Source organism: Leptosomus discolor, chromosome 3 (genome assembly GCF_034619465.1).
Source record: "Leptosomus discolor isolate bLepDis1 chromosome 3, bLepDis1.hap2, whole genome shotgun sequence".
In the NCBI taxonomy this organism is placed as follows: domain Eukaryota; kingdom Metazoa; phylum Chordata; class Aves; order Leptosomiformes; family Leptosomidae; genus Leptosomus; species Leptosomus discolor.
The window spans coordinates 44,896,235-44,918,719 of record NC_141393.1 but is presented as its reverse complement, the minus strand read 5'-3'; the positions used below and the strand labels follow the sequence as shown (position 1 = coordinate 44,918,719).

The 22,485-nt window shown below is 53.4% G+C and overlaps 1 protein-coding gene across 1 annotated transcript; it reads right to left on the bottom strand.

Moving 5' to 3' along the window:
- Positions 1–93: 93 nt before the first annotated feature.
- DDB2 (damage specific DNA binding protein 2) lies at positions 94–22,485 on the bottom strand. Its single transcript, XM_086462819.1, has 11 exons — positions 22,473–22,485; positions 21,357–21,540; positions 18,361–18,491; positions 17,088–17,279; positions 7,280–7,446; positions 4,779–4,878; positions 3,231–3,408; positions 2,422–2,567; positions 1,979–2,143; positions 1,619–1,664; positions 94–907 (listed from the first exon to the last, which is right to left on the bottom strand). Exons 2-11 carry the CDS (start codon positions 21,526–21,528, stop codon positions 657–659), a joined length of 1,548 nt encoding a protein of 515 aa, XP_086318945.1. The 5' UTR covers positions 21,529–21,540; positions 22,473–22,485; the 3' UTR covers positions 94–656.

Sequence of the window (22,485 nt, the reverse complement as noted above, 5' to 3'; positions counted from 1 at the left end):
GAAAAAGCCTAGAGCTCTGAAAACAGAAACTACAGAATCAGTAAGTTCCCAGGTGCACACTGCCCTTGCATCCCATGAGGCAGGTAAAGAGCTCTGGCATCATCATATTCTTTGTGGCCTAGTTAAATAGCTGCAAGCACAGAATAGGCTAAGCCTGAGGTCTTGACAGATGCACGTTTTCCAAGAAGCTTGCGTGTGGGAGAGGCTGGTGTTCCCCAAGCTACCCTCCGCTCACCCTTGTGAACATTCTAACTTTTCAGGACCGTAACCTTGTTAGCAAAGGGTTTCTCAGCTCAGTTTGACTAGAACAAGCTGGGGACCCTGTCAAGAGCTGCTCCACAGCAAACTACAGGAGGGGTAACTCTGACAAGTGATGACAAGCAGATGTGGCAGGCTGGAAGTGGTAACTTCAGCAGGATCTGAGAACATCTTTGAAGTCTTCCTAGTGCCTTAGAAAATGAGGGGTAACTCCACTTGGAGGAGGAACTGAGTACTGACACAACTTTCTAGAAGGAGAAGCAAAGAGAATCAGGGAAGCAACATCAGATCCAGGGAGCAAGGACAAAGTAGAAGTCTAATGCCCTGCATGGCTTATACTTGCCCATTGCCAAAACTGAATTTGTACCCTGTGATCCAGAAAGGATCAAAATACTAAATCAGTTCTCTAGATCCCTCCCTTTTCGCTTCCTTCCCTGTGATTTAGAATTGTTGCTTTTTGGTCTCATCTCCTCCAGCTCCCAAGACAGTAAGTTAGCTTTGAGTTTGCTGGGCCCAGGGTTTGCCTGCCTCTGCCCTCCGCGTCTGGACAAACTCCACCTTCCAATCCCCTGTTCTGTCATGGCTTTCAAAAGATGTTCTTGCTTCTTGGCCACCATCTCCTCCCGGCTCCAGATCAGAATATTAAAGCCTGAGAGGAAAAATTAAACACTGTGCATCAAAAACTCTACATCAAACATACTACTTTAGGCTACATTACTTAAATGTCAGAAATTCAATGTGCTTTGTCTGCTCTAAGAGATATCCAAGGTACAGAGGATGCAAAGATACTTATTTCAGATGCTGTCTCCATACAGCCATGGAAATTTGATCTAATTAAGAAATAGATTTAATGAAGTAATTCCTAATCTCATCTCTCACAGGTCTGAGACCTAAATCTATAGCCAGCTCCCTTAATCTCATACCTTCTGCGAAAAACTGAGTAATGTTGGCTCTGCAGCCTAGGAAATGAGAGAAAGGAAACAAAGGGAGAGGGTACAGCCTAGCAGGAAAAGGCACATCCCCACCACCGCCCGCGCATCGTTTTCCGCTACTGCGAAGCGGTCGGCAGATGGCAGCAGCTCCCTGCTGCGGGGAGACACCTCGCTCCCCGGACTCCATGCTCTCCGGAACGTTTGACAGGAGAGGAGATGACTGGCAACCCCTTTCCTAACGGCAAAGGTGGAAGACTGAAAAGAAGGTCTTGATCTCTCTTACAGATGTAGGAAAGTATCGAGCACTACTAGCAAGTGGGATTTGGGAAACCCTCACTCACAACTTGTTTTAGTCTGCAGAAACAAGCCTGCCCTTTTCTGGGACTGGAACCCACCTGCACTTAGTGCCCCAGGTTCTCTTTACTTACCCATGCCAGAGGCCAGCGTGTCTCCCATAGGGTTAAATTTATTGAGCTGAAAATGGAAACACAAGCAGAGTCTGTAAGAGCATCACACCTTATATAACAGCCATAAGAGCACCACATCTTACATAACAGCAACAAACCACTGGAAAACCCAATGTTACCTAAGGAGTATCACAGAAAACCCACAGATGACCATGGACCAGCCCTGCTCAAGTCAGCAGCTTTAGCCAGCAGCCATACCCCCATGAGAGCATGAGCCTATCACAAGTAAAGAAGATACGCCCATTGTTCTAGTCCCTAACCTGCATCTCTTGGCTGCAGTTCAATACAGAGCAGTCCTTTTAGCTGCAGTGGTCAACTCACCGAGATGATACCAGAAGCATTTGGATCATGGAGTTGACAAACCATCTCCCCAGTGTTTCCATCGAATACATCAACAGTTCGTAGCTCATTCACTGTGTACCCTGGAAACTTAGGGTCTGGGTAGCGACCCGCTACAATGAGGTCATAGCGAGGATGCCACGTTGCCTAGTCATAGAGCAGAGTGATGGGGAGAGAAGAAAAAGGGACAGAGTTCATACTGACATACACCAGACAACCAGCAGTGTGAGCAACAGTTTGTACATCCCACCCACAGCTTGTGGAACATGAGTATCCTCAGAACAGTGCTCTGCTGGGAGTTGCAGCAGTGTGAACATCTACCCACCTATGTAGCATCCTAACGAGAAATCAGACCATTTCTGATTTACAGCCATCCACTAGCACCAAGCACAATACTCCTCTCAGACTGCGCTGGCTTAACTCACCTTAATAGGTGTGAGGTGCTGAAACTGCCGATGTGGATGTGGGATCAGATGCTGTGGCTTGGTCCAGTCTGAAGATGAGTAAACCCTGATTTCACTGCGCTGGTCTGTGCTCAGGAGCTTGGCACCATCTGTTGGACTGAAGTAAGCTAGGAGAAGGGCAATGAGGGAATACAATGAGGCAAACAAAAGATCACAACGCTGTGACTGACAAGAAACATAAAAGTTACATTTCTCTGATTGGAAACCCATTGCTGTTTCTTTAAGAGGGATGTGAATATGGCCATGTGTCCCGACAGACAAGCCTTTACCTGTTTCAAACAAACTCAAAGCTCTTACAAACAGTAAGCTGAAACCCACAGCACTGGGTTACATAGGAAGAATCATTCTCATTTTAGAATCACAGAAAGGGACACTGCAAAGAAAGGAACTTGCTTGTTCAAATGGAAAGCTAGCAGAAAAGCTGGAGACAGACACCTGCAGTTTGGACTTTCATGAACTGGTAAAACTGCACCCAAGAAACAGAGGTTTGAGTCCCATGCTCTGCATTTGTCAAAGGTACTGCCACAATAAATTCAGTTTTCTAATCGCAGCCACTCACCTCTCAAGGAGTGCCACAGTTTGTTTGGCAAGTCTAAGACTGGGCTGCAGCTGCCCTGACTCTGGCCACCCATTCCCAATGCCCTCCTTGCTTTAACACTAGCTACTGCGCAACCTCAAATCTGAGCGAAAGCTAACATGGCCACAACAACAGCTGAGCTGAGTGGACTCTCTGCAGACATTCATGCAATGAAATCCTTATCTCAACTCACCTGCATTGACAGGTTTGTCATGAGGAAGCACATGAAGAAAATTCATTTTGTTTTTGATGTTTCTGAGGTCCCAGATTTTGACTGTCTGATCCACAGAGGCTGTGGCCAACAACCACTCACATCGGGAGTTAAACTCCACGTGAGTCACTTTCTTCCTGTGCAATTTCAGCTTCCAAATCTGCAACAGACAGAAAATCATATAGAAAAAAATAATCAAGGTCTGGAGTAAAGAAATGGAATAATAATCTACTAGTGCACAGTAAAGAGGTCTCATATTTACAGAATAACAAAACTTCTAAAATACACCAAGAGTTTATCCACTGGAAACAAGAAAGGAGAAGAATGACCTTGGGAACTATTTAATTCTAGAACTCTGATCCACCCATTTACTACAGCTATGAGACAGGAAAACACAATCCCTGGGTCACTGGGAGGAGTATTATGTCACTTAAAAAAGCAAGATCACATCTGGAATACTTTATGCAGTGCCAGTCTTCTACCTGCAGAAAGACTAAAATCAACTGGAACAGGTACAGAAAAGTCACTGCTGAAATAATAGTAAGGAAGGGCCTGCTTTGTGGGAGAAAACCAAAAGCACTTGCTTTGTTTAGCTTAGTAAAAAAGGTGAGAGGAGATCTGACTCCTAGAAATATACCAGCAAAGAAACATGAAGGTAGGAGAAGAACAAGAACAAATGGATATAAACTGGCCATGAATAAATTTATATCCAAAGCCAGATTATTTCTAACCAAAAGGATGAAGCTGGCCCATTCTCCCTACAATAATGGTATCTCCCAAGCGTAGAAAATTGTTACATTCTTTCAGGAGAAAAAAAGGAAAGGAAGCAATTAACCTTGAACAAGCACAAATCATCTGGAGCACTCCTGACTCTGCCCACTCACTTACACAGCTGTCTCTGGCCACAGCTCATTGGGGGGCAAACTCAGAGATGTTACCCTTACAGGCAGGAGAAACGGTAGTTCCAGTGTGATGGTACAGTAGGCTCCTGAAATCAGGCCCCACTCCAACTGTTCCCCAATACGTTTCTGTACTACTTCAGACTGGAAGGCACAGTCTGCCTCTGCCTGCCCTCTTGTGTCTAATGGCAGTTGCGCAATTTCTGTCCCAACATTCGCTGAATTAACTGTTGTGTACCTACTCCAAGGTCATGAGAGGGTATACATCAACGCAGTATCTCCTCAATAGCTCCTGTCAGTGCACTAACTTTCCGGAATTGTGAAGGTTGTTGGCAAAGGGTGCTCACGTCTTCAGGTTACCCTGTAATTACTCTGGCCAGTAGCAAATACTCCTAAGGAAGGGGTATCACAGTGACAGTCCCTGTTAGGAGTTATATACCATCATACTCAACAATGTGAAAATGTCTCCTGAATGGCAGAAGTAGAGGACTTCTCACCACCCAGACAATGGGTGGACTCATCTCCTAAGCTGCAAGGTACTTGCTCCTCTCTTCAGGGTCCCTGTCTTGTAGGAAAGCACATGGGCCATGGAAGATTCCGTAGAGGAGACACTGCATGGAGCCATACAAACCTCTTCACCAGAAGTGCTGAGCAGGACCACGTTGCCCACATTATCACCCGTCACCACCGCACTGCAGCTTGCAGAAACATCAACACTGCAGTACCAGCAACTAGAAGGAAAGACACAAAATCAGGGCTGCCTCCCACACGAAAGTGAAGGCAGTGGAGCTCTGGTTCACACCTCATCCCTGACAAGGGGGACTGCAACAGACTGCAATCTCCTGCCTGATGGTGTGGGCCTGAGTATTGGGAAGGGCATCAGCTTAGGCTTTCTGTGGGTGACTGAGTATGAAATAACTTCCTAGTCATCTGTGAAGTGCTCATTAGATAGAGCATGACATATTGGGACAGTGAAACATAACAAAGGCTGTACCATCACTTGATGCGTGCACATGGATACACCTTGGGAGAGATCAGAACACCTTGTGACATTGACGAATGTACAGAAACAGCTTTAAAATGACTTTTTCCACACAACACGGAAGCAGCAGTAAAGAAAAGACAAAAGCTTTGGACTGGAAAGTTGCACATCAAACTGTCTCAACTTCATGCTCCAGGAAAGAAAACTTGAATAGAGACTTATCTGATAAAGACATATGTCTTAACCCCAGCTCTGCTGGGAGAGGAAGCGCAGCAAGAATAAAACTGGGGTCCCTTGGGAACCTGTTGGGAAAGCTTCACTTGCAAAGATAAATTATTCTAAAATTCAAGGTCATGGAAATTAGCATGGTGAGCCTGAAGCCTCCAGAAGGGCATCAGGGTAAACTCAGATTGTGCAGGAATGTTTTGTGGCTTTCCTATCCTACCTGAGCTGCTACAGACAGAACACTGATGACAATGAAGAGGATGAAATCACAGAATGGAATCACAGAACAGTAGGGGTTGGAAGGGACCTCTGGAGATCATCTAGTCCAACTCCCCAGTCAAAGCAGGTTAGCCTAGAGCAGGTCACACAGGAACACATCCAGATGGGTTTTGAGTATGTCCAGGGAAGGAGACACCACAACCTCCCTGGGCAGCCTGTTCCAGTGCTCTGCCACCCTCAGAGTAAAAAAGTTCCTCCTCATGTTCAAGTGGAACCTCCTGTGCTCCAGCTTGTACCCGTTGCCCCTTGTCCTCTTGCTGGGCACCACTGAGAAGAGCCTGGCCCCATCCTCTTGACACCTGCCCTTTAGATACTTATAAGTGTTGATAAGGTCCCCTCTCAGTCTTCTCTCAGCCTTTCTTCATAGGAGAGAGGCTCCAGCCCCCTCATCATCTTAGTAGCCTTCTGCTGGACTGTCTCCAGTAGCTCTCTGTCCCTCTTGAACTGGGGGCCCAGAACTGCACAAATACTCCAGGTGTGGCCTCACCAGGGCAGAGTAGAGAGGGAGGATGACCTCCCTCAACCTGCTGGCCACATTCTTCTTAATGCACCCCAGGATGCCGTTGGCCTTCTTGGCCACAAGGGCACATTGCTGGCTCATGGTCATCCCATCATCCACCACAACTCCCAGGTCCTTCTCCGAAGAGCTACTCTCAAGCAGGTCGACCCCCAGCCTGTACTGGTGTATCGGTTTATTCCTCCCCAAGTGCAGGACCCTACACTTGCCCTTGTTGAATCTCATTTGGTTCCTCTCCACCCAGCTCTCCAGCCTGTCCAGATCTCACTGCATGGCAGCAGAGCCTTCCAGTGTACCTGCCACTCGTCCCAGCTTCGTATCATCAGAAAATTTGCTGAGGATACACTCTGTCCCTTCATCTAGGTCGTTGATGAATATATTGAATATAGGGACAGGCCCTAATACTGACCCCTGGGGAACACCTCTAGTTACAGGCCTCCAGCTGGACTCAGCACCCCTGATCACAACCCTGTGAGCTGTGTCCTTCAGCCAGTTCTCAACCCATCTCACTGTCCACTCATCTAACCTGCTCTTCCTAAGCTTCCCTATGAGGGTGCGATGGGAGACAGTGTCAAAGGCCTTACTAAGGTCAAGGTAGACCACACCCGCTGCCCTCCCCTCATCCACCCAACGAGTCCGAGTCGTTTTATCATAGAAGGCTATCAGATTGGTCGAGCATGATTTCCCCTTAGTGAATCCATGCTGACTACTGCTGATAATCTTCTTTTCCTCCATGTGCTTGGAGATAACAGCCAGAATGAGCTGCTCCATCACCTTCCCAGGAATGGAGGTGAAGTTATCCTGCTCTTCTAACCTCACACTTTATGAAGTGAAAAGCTGTCAATATCTGCAAGACAGTAGATGGAATCACCAGAAAGCAACACTGGAAGATGCAGGCAGCACATTCAGCTACTGTAAAAGTTTAAGTGCCCTGTGGCTGCCTAGCTTGTCACCCACCCTGCAGTGCTAGCGTGGGGACCAGAGGCCTGTCTCCAAGCTCCCTCACAAGACCAATTCATACCAAGAGCCTCCTAACACTGGCAAAGATGAAGATGTTACAGAGTACAACAAGCAGCACAGCGTTAACTCTGAGGAACAGAGAATCAACCTTGCAGTGCTCCCTTTTCACCAAACATTATGGTACTCATGGCCACAGTCCAGGGCACAGGAAATCGCCTGCACTGCTCTGCCCTCAAGGTCCTGCAGACTTAGGGTGCCATCCCCTGATGCCACGTAAAGCTTCACTGCCCCAAAAGGACTGTACTTGGTGCCTCCAAGAGAATCTCCTGTCCCTTTCTGGAATACACACAAAACCAAGCGGCGTCAAGGTTAGAGTTGAAGACAAAATCTTAATACAACACTCATCTCGAACATGCTGCTGGTTTTCCTAGGTACTGCTTTCTGACAGGGCACTATATAAGAACTGTTTTTTTCTTGTCTGTTTCCAATCTGAGCACATACATTCTAAGCCTGTTAAGTTCAACCTCACCACTTTGGGCTGCAAACCTCGTTAGCAGCACTGCTTCTTCTGCTATGGGGCTAGGACAAATCTCTAGTGAAATACCTGGCTCAGACCAGGCTAAAGAGATCACAAGCAAATACAGCACCATTACATGCAAAAACCACATAAAATCTCATGACAGCCCTGCACCAAGCTCTTCTTACAGAGGCTTCATTCACCAGTTCCCTACAGGCTGCTCCCAGTGCTGTATCTGGTCTTTCTCAAGGTACCAGCAGGCAGAACGAGAGCAGTGCAAGGAGAAATCCTACGGCTAACCCCACAGCACAGGAATCTTACGTTCTGTGTTATGTTATACGGTTGTTCTGGTAACAAAAGTTATGTTGTTTTCCCCAATCTGTCTACTGAGAAAACATGGAAACCCTACACAAAGAGAAAAGAAGGATACTAGCTGGGAGTCCCTAAACTCTTTGGTACTCAAGTGCACTCCACCTGCTGCTCACAGAGCAACTAATTAATAAAGTCTCAGTGTAAATACCAGATTTCAAGAAGCCAATGAAGACAAAAAAAAAGGCCAACCTGTAAGGCCTGCCTGTCTTCAGAGCAGTAGGAGGAGGATGGCATGCCCTTTCAAATCCAGGCATCATTGCTGTGACAGGCATCCCACTGGGATATGAGATCCTCATGTCCCAGGACCCAGTCTATCCCTCCTTGCTCACTCAGCCAGTCATCCCGGCACTACTTGGGTTCACCTGCTGCCCTATTACAAGGTTGCAGATGGAACAGCCAACTTGGAAACCAACCATGAAAGTTGCCACCCAGAAAGAATCAGGTGGGAAAAAGTAAAGAGGAGGCTAACCTGAATTCCCTCACTTACCTTTAAGCACTGAACTGAAGTAACTAATTGAAGAGCTCAGGCTTCCTCAAGAGTCCACAGAAAAAGCAGCAGTCTGACAGGGTGATTCTAAGCATAGTAGTCTCTAGCAATTCATTTCCTCTTTCCACTTATTACTGAAGGAGCCCAGACTCTTAATTTTGATACTTTAGAAAAGCACCAGAAATTAGGTAGGATGAATTGGGGTGATTCTTATGACACACACCACTTGAAGTCAGTGGCACTTGTGGAGAAGCACTGAGGGGACTATAAATTGTCCTGTAAAAACCATCTGACAACAAGTAGCACTGCTAGCAGGTGAAGAGTTTAGAAGGTCCTCAGGGCACAGAGCTATGGCACGTTTAAGAACAGACAGCTGAGGAAATCCACTGGCATCCCCACACTCTCCCAAGTATAACAGGAAGTAATCAGCATGAGAGTCCCTCCGCTTCATGAAGATCCCAAATATTAGAGACAAACATCTCTCCCTCTCGCTCACGCTCTCCCTCGCTCGCGCTCTCGCGCTCTCTCTCTCGTGCTTCCTCGCTCGCGCGCGCTCTCGCGCTCTCTCTCTCGTGCTTCCTCGCGCGCGCTCTCGCTCTCGCGCTCTCTCTCTCGTGCTTCCTCGCGCGCGCTCTCGCTCTCGCGCGCGCTCTCCCTCGCTTCCTCGCTCGCGCGCGCTCTCGCTCTCGCTCTCGCGAGCGCTCTCCCTCGCTTCCTCGCTCTCGCGCGCGCTCTCCCTCGCGCTTCCTCGCGCGCGCTCTCGCTCTCGCGCGCGCTCTCCCTCGCTTCCTCGCTCGCGCGCGCTCTCGCTCTCGCTCTCGCGCGCGCTCTCCCTCTCGCTCTCGCGCGCGCTCTCCCTCGCTTCCTCGCTCTCGCGCGCGCTCTCCCTCGCGCACGCTCTCCCGGGCGCTCTCCCTCGCGCGCGCGCTCTCCCTCGCGTGCGCTCTCCCTCGCTCGCGCGCGCCCTCCCCCTCGCTCGCTCGCTCTCCCTCGCTCGTGCGCGCCCTCCCCCTCGCTCGCGCGCTCTCCCTCGCTGGCGCTCTCCCTCGCGCGCGCGCTCTCCCTCGCTCTCCCTCGCGCGCGCTCTCCCTCGCGCGCGCTCTCCCTCGCGCGCGCTCTCCCTCGCTCTCGCTGTCGCGCGCTCTCCCTCGCGCGCGCTCTCCCTCGCGCGCGCTCGCTCGCGCGCGCTCTCCCTCGCGCGCGCTCGCTCGCGCGCGCTCGCTCGCGCTCTCCCTCGCGCGCGCTCGCTCGCGCTCTCCCTCGCTCTCCCTCGCTCGCGCTCTCCCTCGCTCGCGCTCTCCCTCGCGCTCGCTCTCCCTCGCACTCGCTCGCGCTCTCCCTCGCGCTCGCTCGCGCTCTCCCTCGCGCTCGCTCGCGCTCTCCCTCGCGCTCGCTCGCGCTCTCCCTCGCGCTCTGCCTCGCGCTCCCTCGCTCGCGCTCTCCCTCGCTCGCGCTCTCCCTCGCTCTCGCTGTCGCGCGCTCTCCCTCGCGCGCGCTCTCCCTCGCGCGCGCTCTCCCTCGCTCTCGCTGTCGCGCGCTCTCCCTCGCGCGCGCTCTCCCTCGCGCGCGCTCGCTCGCGCTCTGCCTCGCGCTCCCTCGCTCGCGCTCTCCCTCGCTCGCGCTCTCCCTCGCGCGCGCTCGCTCGCGCTCTCCCTCGCGCTCCCCCGCGCGCGCTCGCGCTCCCTCGCGCTCGCTCTCTCGCTTGCGCTTCCTCGTTCACGCTCCCTCGCGCGCGCTCAAATGCTCGCGCTCCCTCGCGCTCCCTCGCGCGCGCTCTCTCGCTCGCGCTCCCTCGCGCTCCCTCGCGCTCGCTCTCTCGCTCGCGCTCCCTCGCGCTCCCTCGCGCTCGCTCTCTCGCTCGCGCTCCCTCGCGCTCCCTCGCGCTCCCTCTCTCGCTCGCGCTCCCTCGCGCTCCCTCGCGCTCCCTCTCTCGCTCGCGCTCCCTCGCGCTCCCTCGCGCTCCCTCGCGCTCCCTCGCGCTCCCTCTCTCGCTCGCGCTCCCTCGCGCTCCCTCGCGCTCCCTCTCTCGCTCGCGCTCCCTCGCGCTCCCTCGCGCTCCCTCTCTCGCTCGCGCTCCCTCGCGCTCCCTCGCGCTCCCTCTCTCGCTCGCGCTCCCTCGCGCTCCCTCGCGCTCCCTCTCTCGCTCGCGCTCCCTCGCGCTCCCTCGCGCTCCCTCTCTCGCTCGCGCTCCCTCGCGCTCCCTCGCGCTCCCTCTCTCGCTCGCGCTCCCTCGCGCTCCCTCTCTCGCTTGCGCTCCCTCGCGCTCCCTCGCGCTCCCTCTCTCGCTTGCGCTCCCTCGCGCTCCCTCGCGCTCCCTCTCCCTCTCGCTCCCTCGCGCTCCCTCTCTCGCTCGCGCTCCCTCGCGCTCCCTCGCGCTCTCCCTCGCTCTCTCTCGCTCGCTCGCGCTCTCCCTCGCTCTCGCTCGCTCGCGCTCTCCCTGGCGCGCTCGCGCTCGCTCCCCCGCGCGCGCTCCCCCACGCGCGCTCCCCCGTGCTCGCGCTCGCGCTCCCTCGCGCTCGCTCTCTCGCTCGCGCTCCCTCGTTCACGCTCCCTCGCGCGCGCTCAAATGCTCGCGCTCCCTCTCTCGCTCGCTCTCTCGCTCGCGCTCCCTCTCTCGCTCGCGCTCCCTCTCTCGCTCGCGCTCCCTCGCGCTCCCTCGCGCTCCCTCTCTCGCTCGCGCTCCCTCGCGCTCCCTCGCGCTCCCTCTCTCGCTCGCGCTCCCTCGCGCTCCCTCGCGCTCCCTCTCGCGCTCCCTCGCGCTCCCTCGCGCTCCCTCGCGCTCCCTCGCGCTCCCTCACGCTCGCTCTCTCGCTCGCGCTCCCTCGCGCTCGCGCTCCCTCGCGCTCTCTCGCGCTCCCTCGCGCTCGCTCTCTCGCGCTCCCTCTCTCGCGCTCCCTCTCTCGCGCTCCCTCTCTCGCGCTCCCTCTCTCGCGCTCCCTCGCGCTCGCTCGCGCTCCCTCTCTCGCGCTCCCTCGCGCTCGCTCTCGCTCGCTCTCGCTCTCTCGCTCGCTCTCGCTCTCTCGCTCGCTCTCGCTCTCTCGCTCGCTCTCGCTCTCTCGCTCGCTCTCGCTCGCTCTCTCGCTCGCTCTCGCTCTCTCGCTCGCTCTCGCTCTCTCGCTCGCTCTCGCTCGCTCTCTCGCTCGCTCTCGCTCTCTCGCTCGCTCTCGCTCTCTCGCTCGCTCTCGCTCGCTCTCGCTCTCTCGCTCGCTCTCGCTCTCTCGCTCGCTCTCGCTCGCTCTCGCTCTCGCTCGCTCTCGCTCTCGCTCGCTCTCGCTCGCTCTCTCGCTCGCTCTCGCTCTCGCTCGCTCTCGCTCGCTCTCTCGCTCGCTCTCGCTCGCTCTCTCGCTCGCTCTCGCTCGCTCTCTCGCTCGCTCTCTCGCTCGCTCTCGCTCGCTCTCTCGCTCGCTCTCGCTCTCTCGCTCGCTCTCGCTCGCTCTCTCGCTCGCTCTCGCTCTCTCGCTCGCTCTCGCTCTCTCGCTCGCTCTCGCTCGCTCTCTCGCTCGCTCTCGCTCTCTCGCTCGCTCTCGCTCTCTCGCTCGCTCTCGCTCGCTCTCGCTCGCTCTCGCTCTCTCGCTCGCTCCTGCTCGCTCTCGCTCTCTCGCTCGCTCTCGCTCTCTCGCTCGCTCCTGCTCGCTCTCGCTCTCTCGCTCGCTCTCGCTCTCTCGCTCGCTCCTGCTCGCTCTCGCTCTCTCGCTCGCTCTCGCTCGCTCTCGCTCTCTCGCTCGCTCTCGCTCGCTCTCGCTCTCTCGCTCGCTCTCGCTCGCTCTCGCTCTCTCGCTCGCTCCTGCTCGCTCTCGCTCTCTCGCTCGCTCTCGCTCTCTCGCTCGCTCTCGCTCTCTCGCTCGCTCCTGCTCGCTCTCGCTCTCTCGCTCGCTCCTGCTCGCTCTCGCTCTCTCGCTCGCTCCTGCTCGCTCTCGCTCTCTCGCTCGCTCTCGCTCTCTCGCTCGCTCTCGCTCTCGCTCTCTCGCTCGCTCTCGCTCTCGCTCTCTCGCTCGCTCTCGCTCTCGCTCTCTCTCGCTCTCGCTCTCTCGCTCGCTCTCGCTCTCTCGCTCGCTCTCGCTCTCTCGCTCGCTCTCGCTCTCTCGCTCGCTCCTGCTCGCTCTCGCTCTCTCGCTCGCTCCTGCTCGCTCTCGCTCTCTCGCTCGCTCCTGCTCGCTCTCGCTCTCTCGCTCGCTCTCGCTCTCTCGCTCGCTCTCGCTCTCTCGCTCGCTCTCGCTCTCTCGCTCGCTCTCGCTCTCTCGCTGTCTCGCTCGCTCTCGCTCTCTCGCTCGCTCTCGCTCTCTCGCTGTCTCGCTCGCTCTCGCTCTCTCGCTCGCTCTCGCTCTCTCGCTCGCTCTCGCTCTCTCGCTCGCTCTCGCTCTCTCGCTCGCTCTCGCTCTCTCGCTCGCTCTCGCTCTCTCGCTCTCTCTCGCTCGCTCTCGCTCTCTCGCTCGCTCTCGCTCTCTCGCTCGCTCTCGCTCTCTCGCTCTCTCGCTCGCTCTCGCTCTCTCGCTCGCTCTCGCTCTCTCGCTGTCTCGCTCGCTCTCGCTCTCTCGCTCGCTCTCGCTCTCTCGCTCGCTCCTGCTCGCTCTCGCTCTCTCGCTCGCTCTCGCTCTCGCTCGCTCTCGCTCTCTCGCTCGCTCCTGCTCGCTCTCGCTCTCTCGCTCGCTCTCGCTCTCGCTCGCTCTCGCTCTCTCGCTCGCTCTCGCTCTCTCGCTCGCTCTCGCTCTCTCGCTCTCTCGCTCGCTCTCGCTCTCTCGCTCGCTCTCGCTCTCTCGCTCGCTCTCGCTCTCTCGCTCTCTCGCTCTCTCTCGCTCTCTCGCTCGCTCTCGCTCTCTCGCTCTCTCGCTCTCTCTCGCTCTCTCGCTCTCTCGCTCTCTCGCTCGCTCTCGCTCTCTCGCTCTCTCGCTCGCTCTCGCTCTCTCGCTCGCTCTCGCTCTCTCGCTCTCTCGCTCGCTCTCGCTCTCTCGCTCTCTCGCTCGCTCTCGCTCTCTCGCTCTCTCGCTCTCTCGCTCGCTCTCGCTCTCTCGCTCGCTCTCGCTCTCTCGCTGTCTCGCTCGCTCTCGCTCTCTCGCTCGCTCTCGCTCTCTCGCTCGCTCTCGCTCTCTCGCTCGCTCTCGCGCTCTCTCGCGCTCTCTCGCTCGCTCTCGCGCTCTCTCGCTCGCTCTCGCGCTCTCTCGCGCTCTCTCGCTCGCTCTCGCTCGCTCTCGCTCTCTCGCTCGCTCCTGCTCGCTCTCGCTCTCTCGCTCTCTCGCTCGCTCCTGCTCGCTCTCGCTCTCTCGCTCGCTCCTGCTCGCTCTCGCTCTCTCGCTCGCTCTCGCTCTCTCGCTCGCTCTCGCTCTCTCGCTCGCTCTCGCTCTCTCGCTCGCTCCTGCTCGCTCGCTCGCTCTCGCTCTCTCGCTCGCTCCTGCTCGCTCGCTCGCTCTCGCTCTCTCGCTCGCTCCTGCTCGCTCTCGCTCTCTCGCTCGCTCCTGCTCGCTCTCGCTCGCTCCTGCTCGCTCTCGCTCTCTCGCTCGCTCCTGCTCGCTCTCGCTCGCTCCTGCTCGCTCTCGCTCTCTCGCTCGCTCCTGCTCGCTCTCGCTCTCTCGCTCGCTCTCGCTCTCTCGCTCTCTCGCTCGCTCTCGCTCTCTCGCTCGCTCTCGCTCTCTCGCTCTCTCGCTCGCTCTCGCTCTCTCGCTCGCTCTCGCTCTCTCGCTCTCTCGCTCTCTCGCTCTCTCGCTCTCTCGCTCTCTCTCGCTCTCTCGCTCTCTCTCGCTCTCTCGCTCGCTCTCGCTCTCTCGCTCTCTCGCTCGCTCTCGCTCTCTCGCTCGCTCTCGCTCTCTCGCTCTCTCGCTCTCTCGCTCGCTCTCGCTCTCTCGCTCTCTCGCTCTCTCGCTCTCTCGCTCGCTCTCGCTCTCTCGCTCGCTCTCGCTCTCTCGCTCTCTCGCTCGCTCTCGCTCTCTCGCTCTCTCGCTCTCTCGCTCGCTCTCGCTCTCGCTCTCTCGCTGTCTCGCTCGCTCTCGCTCTCTCGCTGTCTCGCTCGCTCTCGCTCTCTCGCTCGCTCTCGCTGTCTCGCTCGCTCTCGCTGTCTCGCTCGCTCTCGCTGTCTCGCTCGCTCTCGCTGTCTCGCTCGCTCTCGCTCGCTCTCGCTCGCTCTCGCGCTCTCTCGCTCGCTCTCGCGCTCTCTCGCGCTCTCTCGCTCGCTCGCTCTCGCTCGCTCGCTCTCGCGCTCTCTCGCGCTCTCTCGCTCGCTCGCTCTCGCTCGCTCGCTCTCGCTCTCTCTCGCTCTCGCTCGCTCTCTCTCGCGCTCGCTCTCTCGCGCTCTCGCTCTCTCTCGCTCTCGCTCGCTCTCTCTCGCGCTCGCTCTCTCGCGCTCTCGCGCTCTCGCGCGCGCTCTCTCGCGCTCTCGCGCTCCCGCGCGCTCGCTCTCGCTCTCTCGCGCGCTCGCTCGCTCTCGCTCTCTCGCGCGCTCGCTCTCTCGCTCTCTCGCGCTCGCTCTCTCGCTCTCTCGCTCTCTCGCGCTCGCTCTCTCGCTCTCTCGCTCTCTCGCGCTCGCTCTCTCTCGCGCTCTCGCTCTCTCGCGCTCGCTCTCTCTCGCGCTCTCGCTCTCTCGCTCTCTCTCGCGCTCTCGCTCGCTCTCGCTCTCTCGCTCGCTCTCGCTCTCTCGCTCGCTCTCGCTCTCTCGCTCTCTCGCTCGCTCTCGCTCTCTCGCTCTCTCGCTCGCTCTCGCGCTCTCGCTCGCTCTCGCGCTCTCTCGCGCTCGCTCGCTCTCGCGCTCTCGCGCTCGCTCTCTCTCGCGCTCTCTCGCGCTCGCTCGCTCTCTCGCTCTCGCGCTCGCTCTCGCGCTCTCTCGCTCTCGCTCGCTCTCGCGCTCTCTCGCTCTCGCTCGCTCTCTCGCTCTCTCGCTCTCGCTCGCTCTCTCGCTCTCTCGCGCGCTCGCTCTCTCGCTCTCTCGCGCTCGCTCTCTCGCTCTCTCGCTCTCTCGCGCTCGCTCTCTCGCTCTCTCGCTCTCTCGCGCTCGCTCTCTCTCGCGCTCTCGCTCTCTCGCTCTCTCTCGCGCTCTCGCTCGCTCTCGCTCTCTCGCTCGCTCTCGCTCTCTCGCTCTCTCGCTCGCTCTCGCTCTCTCGCTCTCTCGCTCGCTCTCGCTCTCTCGCTCGCTCTCGCGCTCTCTCGCGCTCGCTCGCTCTCGCGCTCTCGCGCTCGCTCTCTCGCGCTCGCTCTCGCTCGCTCTCGCGCTCTCTCTCGCTCGCTCTCGCGCTCTCTCGCTCTCGCTCGCTCTCGCGCTCTCTCGCTCTCGCTCGCTCTCGCGCTCTCGCGCTCTCGCGCTCTCGCTCGCTCTCGCGCTCGCTCTCTCGCTCTCGCTCGCTCTCGCGCTCTCTCGCGCGCGAGAGTGCTCTCTCTCGCGCGCTCTCGCGCACGTTCGCTCGCTCTCGCGCACGCTCGCTCGCTCTCGCGCACGCTCGCTCGCTCTCGCTCTCTCGCTCGCTCTCGCTCTCTCGCTCGCTCTCGCTCTCTCGAGCTCGCTCTCTCGCTCGCTCTCGCTCTCTCGAGCTCGCTCTCTCGCTCGCTCTCGCTCTCTCGCGCGCGCTCGCTCTCAGTCCTTCTAGCAGAGGCCCAAAGCATTACTGTATTTCTTACTCCCAGTCCTCGGTGCTGGTGAAGACCCGGACAGTATTGCCATTAAAATCCTGCAGGGTGGTAGTGCCGGCAACTGACGAAGTGTACAGCTGACTAGGGTTAAAAGGGTTAAACTTCATTCCTGTGATGGCCCCTCCAGCTCCCATCTACAAGGAAGGGGATGAACAAAAGAAAAATCCACTGAGTGATGGGGAAGGAGAAAAGTGTGTTCTCTAAGTCTGCACTGACCGCTATGTCCTTAACAGCCACAGTGAAACACACCACAGCTCTTCAAGGAGGCAAAGACAACCGTGTCTTTCTGTATCTTGGCTGTCTAGACAGCTGTCCTCCTGAAGGACAAAACCACAACTCCTTCAGTCCCCAGGCAATATATTCCCTGGCTGGCTGGCACCACACTATTTATAAAAAGAGAAAGATGACTCTAGAATTTCTGGAGGATAGACCTCCTTCCAGTGCATACGTATGTCAATTTAGAAAGGGGGAAAAAGTTACAGAGTCTTTGAGCCCTGTCAGAATGGGAATGGCCAAATACAGCAATGAGGAGGCATGCCAGCTACATAAACCATTGATTCTACCTTAGTTTTTCACTTTAGATAAAGGGACTTTGTTTCTCCCTACTCAAAGATGTTTCTTCGTCTGACATAGAATAAAAAGTGAGCAGAGAAAGATTAAGACCTAAAACAGACCGACCCTCTCTTCTTACTTGTTTCTGGCATCCCTTTAAGATAACTGTTTTGACAGTTGCCGTATTATTTTTCCACTGAACACACAGCAAGTACTGCTTCGTTATGAGGTTAAGCAACACGCGCCAGTTCTCCCCAGCACTAGAACAATCTGGGACTTAGGAACAGACATGCTGCTGCATCTCAGTCCTGCCCCATAGCTGGCTACTCTGCAACCCACGACCCTTAATGGGCTTATCACAACAGACCTCAGGTTTTATCTGCAATATTTGGTCGTACTCCAGTTTCCCCTCCCACCCATTCCACACACCCAGAGGCTTACCCCTTTTATGAAGCAGGTTTTAGTAAGTACTTCATAGTCCCAAAGGATGATGTCTCCACCTTTGGAACCAACAGCTACAGTACTGGGGTGTGTTGGATGCCATTCCAGGCATGTCACTCTCCTGTCAAAGGGACTTGCTGTTCGAAAGAGGCGGTATGAGGCAAGAGAACGCAGAAAGGGCAGCTGCAGACTCTGTTAAAAAGATAAAGAGAATTATGACTTTTGCAGAGATGCCTGAGATTCTCTGAATGAGGACTGCTAACAATTTCTAGTTGCCATCAGTGTTAGTACATTAACACAAAATTCTAAGCCTCTCTGTAGAATAAAGAGAACATGCTGTCCCCAAGGGAAACAGCCTGTGACCACAGAAATCCACATCAGCCACAGCACTCAGAAGGCAACAGAGAACTGAGAGATACCACACTTTAAATGATGTACAGGGAGCTAAGCCTCGTGGGCTGAGCTAAAAACGCAGGATAATTAACAAGGGAGAAGAGCATGCCTCCACCCCAGTAACAGGCACTTATGACTATGTCTTCACTGAGCATTCCAAAATGTCACATATCATCCAGAGATACAATATTATGGTCCTCCATGCCTGCAGCTCAACTATACAGCATAAGAACGAACAGAACACTTGAAATAAACAGGGAATGAGAAACCATGACATGATTGTATTGTCATTCAGCTGAGGAACAGGTATTGCTTGCATGAACTTGGCGATTTCTTTACGATTTGGATACTTGAAACAGATAAATCATCTGGAATATAAAGCTAGCCCAGGTGCTTCCCACCTATAGATGTTACAGAAAAAGTTAATATTCAAATGAAAGAAGGAGTATGGCTCTGAAAAACAGCAAAACGTTATGGACTTGATGGAATATGTCTGTGAGAGGAAAAATCAACACTAAACCTGACATGATTAGCAAAGTAGAGTGGACACAAAAATAGTACAACAGTCAGATCAGCGTGCTAAAGTAGCACTGGGCTACAATTCAGCTGGTAGAGTGGTCAAGTTTAAATATGACTCAAGAATGCACAGAATTAACAGAGGATAAAAAGTACAGTGCAGGGACAGGTCGATCGAAAGGAAAAGCCATCTCGGCTCTTGCATTTTACAGGATTAAGAAACATAAGGGTGCACCAGACTTGGAGCCACAAACTGTGTACGTGAGGAACTTCAAGCCCCTTTACAGTTTCCCTGCTTGTGCTGAAGATGTTTTCATATAGGGAGCTGAGATGTCCAACAAGTTATGAAGGAGAAACTCCTCACCTGCCTCAGCTGTGCCCGAATGGAGCCTCCCAGCGTGTTCTGGTAGACATAATGAACAATGCTGCATTGCCGCTCCAGCTGATGGAAAAGGACTCTGTTGTTTCTCACCACGGACCCACCTCCACTCCAACCTGCCAGAGAGGAAAAGAGTAAAACTTACTGAGAGCCAATGACTGTCATGTTCATTCACTAAACAACACGGGAAGATGTCTACATTTGCTGCTACATCCATGAAAAGCTTCAGCCACAAGGTAAGTCTCTAAATGATTCTTACATGTCTAAGGTGCAACAGCCTCTGCAATTATGGAGTCCAGTGCTTCCCATAACCTGCCAGAGCTTTGTGTATGCTTCCTCTCATTAAAGCTTCCTTCTCCTTGCCAAAGATTCATCAAAAAGACAACAGGAGAGGACTAAAGCAATGCCACAGGTGGTGCATCTTTTGGACAGTATACAATTTGCACGACTCATACCCAAAATACAATAAAGTGATCCAACAACTCAGAAATACACTATGGGAGGTGGTAAGCCCCTGGGAACAGCAAAGGGAAGGTCAGATGTGTGACCAGCAGAAATGTTAACACCTGAAAATTCCCCAAGCATAGCCACATGAGTTCCCACACAGTTCCTGAAACGCCTGCTTGTGAATCAGAATTTTCGATCTGCTTGCGCTGTAGCCCATACAGCCTGCCTACAGTACTGCGAGTTCTGGTTTTGATAATAGACTTGCTGACACCTCATCGCCTGAAAACCTTTCTGTTTGGAGTGATTTTTGCTGAGAGTACAGCATGCTTCTACATTTTGTTCATGTTCCAGGTTTTTATCTTCAGGGACCTTTACATAAAAACTGTATCTGTTCAGTCCCTTGTCTGTGATCTAATCACCCCACGGCAATGGTCCATAACACCCCAGGGAATCTAGACATCAAATGCATTTCTTAAGAAACAAAATGCTACTGTAATTTAAGGATGTCTACCAAAAAAAAAACCCAGAAGATCAAAAGCATAGGGATCATTCTATCTGATTAGAACCTAAACGAAATCTTTCTTTAGTGCAATGCTGGAGCCTAGAAATGCACGTGTTTGAAACTAAACTTCTTTGTTCACATGCCAACATAGTGCCAACACTTGTCACATCTGCTGAAATAGATATAAGAAGTATTTCTATTCTAATTCCTTTTTTTCACAGAAGAATTACAATCTACAGTTCCTTCTTCAGAAGTAAAGGAAATTGAGGTATTTTTTCCAAAAATACATTTTATTATGAACGATAATTAAGAAATGAACTTCAGGCCTTTTTAGAATCTGCTGGAAGAAACGTTTAAACAAGTATTTTAATTGCAAGAAACGGAGCCTGTCCTATACGGCTCATGAGAAAAAAATATTTTTTCCAAAACGTAAAAATCAAAACTGGAACACAGAATGGAAGAGCTCAATTACAACGGCCTTCATCTTTTTAAAAAAGGTTTTAGGGAAAAATATGATTTGCCTCATTTTTCCAAAGCATATATATGTCCAGTTCCCTCTGAATCTTACAGGAACTGCAGATGCTTACCAAATCTGAATACCAGGCCCTGAAGTTACAAGGAAAATCATGTAGCTACATTAACTACAGAAGATGCTTTAACTATCCACAATCACACACAGAACTTTCAAACAGAGTATTTTGCCTCCACATCCGCTGTTCACACCGCCAACTGCTCCAAGTTTGGAGCTATATACCAGACAATGGAAACGTACAAAATTGTAGAACTCCTGTATCTCTGAACTGCTGACTGTTGAAAAACACTTCAGTAATTTGGATTATTATCCCTAAAGCCAAAAATTGTACACGAAGTGTGTAGTATTTCCACACAAGGCAGTAACACTAGAGATCTCCTAAACAAACGATGGAATTAAATGTTTTATCCAAGAAATGAAGGCTCAAGGGAGACCTTATCACTCTCTACAAGTACCTGAAAGGAGGTTGTAGCCAGGTGGGTGCCCATCTCTTTTCCCAAGTAACAAGTGATAGGATGAGAGGAAATGGCCTCAAATTGCACCAGGGGAGGTTTAGATTGGACATTAGGAAAAACTTCTTCACTGAAAAGGTTGTCAAGCATTGGAACAGGCTGCCCAGGGAAGTGGTGGAGTCACCATCCCTGCGTGTTCAAAAGACATGTAGACGTGGTGCTTAGGGACATAGTTTAGTGGTGGACTCAGCAGTGTTAGGTAAACAGTTGAACTCTATGATCTTAAAGGTCTTTTCCAACCTAAATGATTCTATGAAAATAGTCCTTACTGTAGCTGAAGCCTACACAACTTTCTTGATAATCCAAACCATTAACGTTTCCAGTGTCTTAGAATTAATTACCTCTTCCCATTATATTAAAAATCTTGTAAGAGATTTTCTTTCTAAAGTCACACATTAACGGAAAAAAACGCACACGAGGAGAAGTGATTAATGGAAATTCTGTCCAGTCTAATCTGAACATAGACATAGAAAGTATTCCTACTTACTGTACCAAAAGTTAGAATATGCAAAGACTCAGGTGGAAATGCCAGTTTAGACTGCACGCTGTAGGATACCAACCTTACAACTATGAAACTGCATTAAGAATTGCATAGGAGAAAAAACAAGGTACTACCAAGACTGGTCTGTCCTACAGTAAAGCAGATGTCTGGTAATTCAGGAATTCCACAAAACTTAACCACTCTCAAATGAGCTGTGACAGCATATTCAGTGAGCAGGCTTCTACCAACGGGCACGGAGCCTCAAAAATTAAATACATGTGCATGCGCATACACACACACACACTCACACACACACACACTCACTAGACAGATAGCTGGAGGATGTACTACCCCAATACATGTCTGTCTATCACTTCAATATATAATCCCATCTGAACACTTATGTCTGAACACGCTTCTTGGCATTCTCCCTCTTCAACTAGTCGATACCTGTCATTTAGGGTAAATCTGGTTGGGAGAAACAGTAAGGATCTGAGGAAATGTTACCGATTTTCTCTGGGGGTTTGGATGTTTTTCTCACAAACAACCTCTTTGCTTGTGGCTCATTCCCTAGCTCCTCGTAGTCCATTTTCCTCTCCCCAGCTGATTTTGCCTCTTCCATCCAATGCTCACGTGCCCTCTCATGCTTCTTGTCCTTTGGCTGGTTCACTGGAGCCATTCTGTCTGACCACTAAAAGCAAACAAAGCATGGAAGGCAAGACTGTCATACACTTTTAACTAGAGGACAGTGAGGAAAACTGGAATGAAACATATGCCAGTGGTCTGAAAGCAGTGATTATACCTGTACCCTCTTACATCAGCACGACACTAGCTTTTTATTGTGCTCTGCTGGAGAGAACAGGTTCAATAAACTGTTCTTTGTTCACATATGAAAATGAACGTATCCTAAAGCACCAGAATATGTTTTGACAGATGTGCTTCCACCAAACTTTTAAGCATAAAACCCACAGATCTGCATAAAGTACATCTGTGAAACCACATAATATCCTAACCATCTCTAGTAGCTCCCACTGAGCTCTTTAAATTCAGCTAAGAAAAAGCTCAGAGCTTTTATGACGATGGCCAGGGACAACTCATCTTCCATGAGATATGCTCAGAAGGTACTTCCTAGGTAACAGCCGGTTTCCCTCACAACTTGGTATCTGGATTGGGCTCCTAACACTGGCTGGCAACCACACCTGAAGTGCTCTTCTGACCAGCGGTGGTATGCAGCGACTCCCGCCTGTTGTACTATGACCAAAACGCCACCCGGCCCCCGAGGAGAGGCGCGGGCCTCCCAAAGCCTTCCTCATAGCTGGCGGGCGACGCGTCACATGCCGTTTGCAACCCCAGAAGATCCCCCGCGAAGAGCCTCGTACTGGTTGACCCCTGCTAGCGCTAAACTTACTTATAACTCGTGAATGGCTGTCATGGGTATCTGCCCCTGTTAAAGAGAGCTCGGCAGCAACCGCGCAAGCTTCCACAACTAACGCCCACCCCGCGCCTCCGGGCCTCATCCGGCCCCGCGGGGCCGCCCCTCAAGGCAGCGGCCCACCGGGCCCTAGACCCGGCCCCGGCCCAGCTCCCCCGCGGCCTGAGTGGGAAGGGCCACTCCGCTCTCACCTGCGCTCCAGCA

What these genes read in the sequence shown, in the direction of transcription:
- DDB2 (XM_086462819.1), bottom strand. Translation starts at nt 21,528, where the DNA reads ATGGCTCCAGTGAACCAGCCAAAGGACAAGAAGCATGAGAGGGCACGT. An exon ending in AAACCTGCTTCATAAAAGGG is followed by an intron (nt 7,447 to 17,087) that starts GTAAGCCTCTGG and finishes TGTGTATTCCAG; the next exon opens with AAAGGGACAGGAGATTCTCT. An exon ending in CATGAGTACCATAATGTTTG is followed by an intron (nt 4,879 to 7,279) that starts GTGAAAAGGGAG and finishes CTTTCCTTCTAG; the next exon opens with TTGCTGGTACTGCAGTGTTG.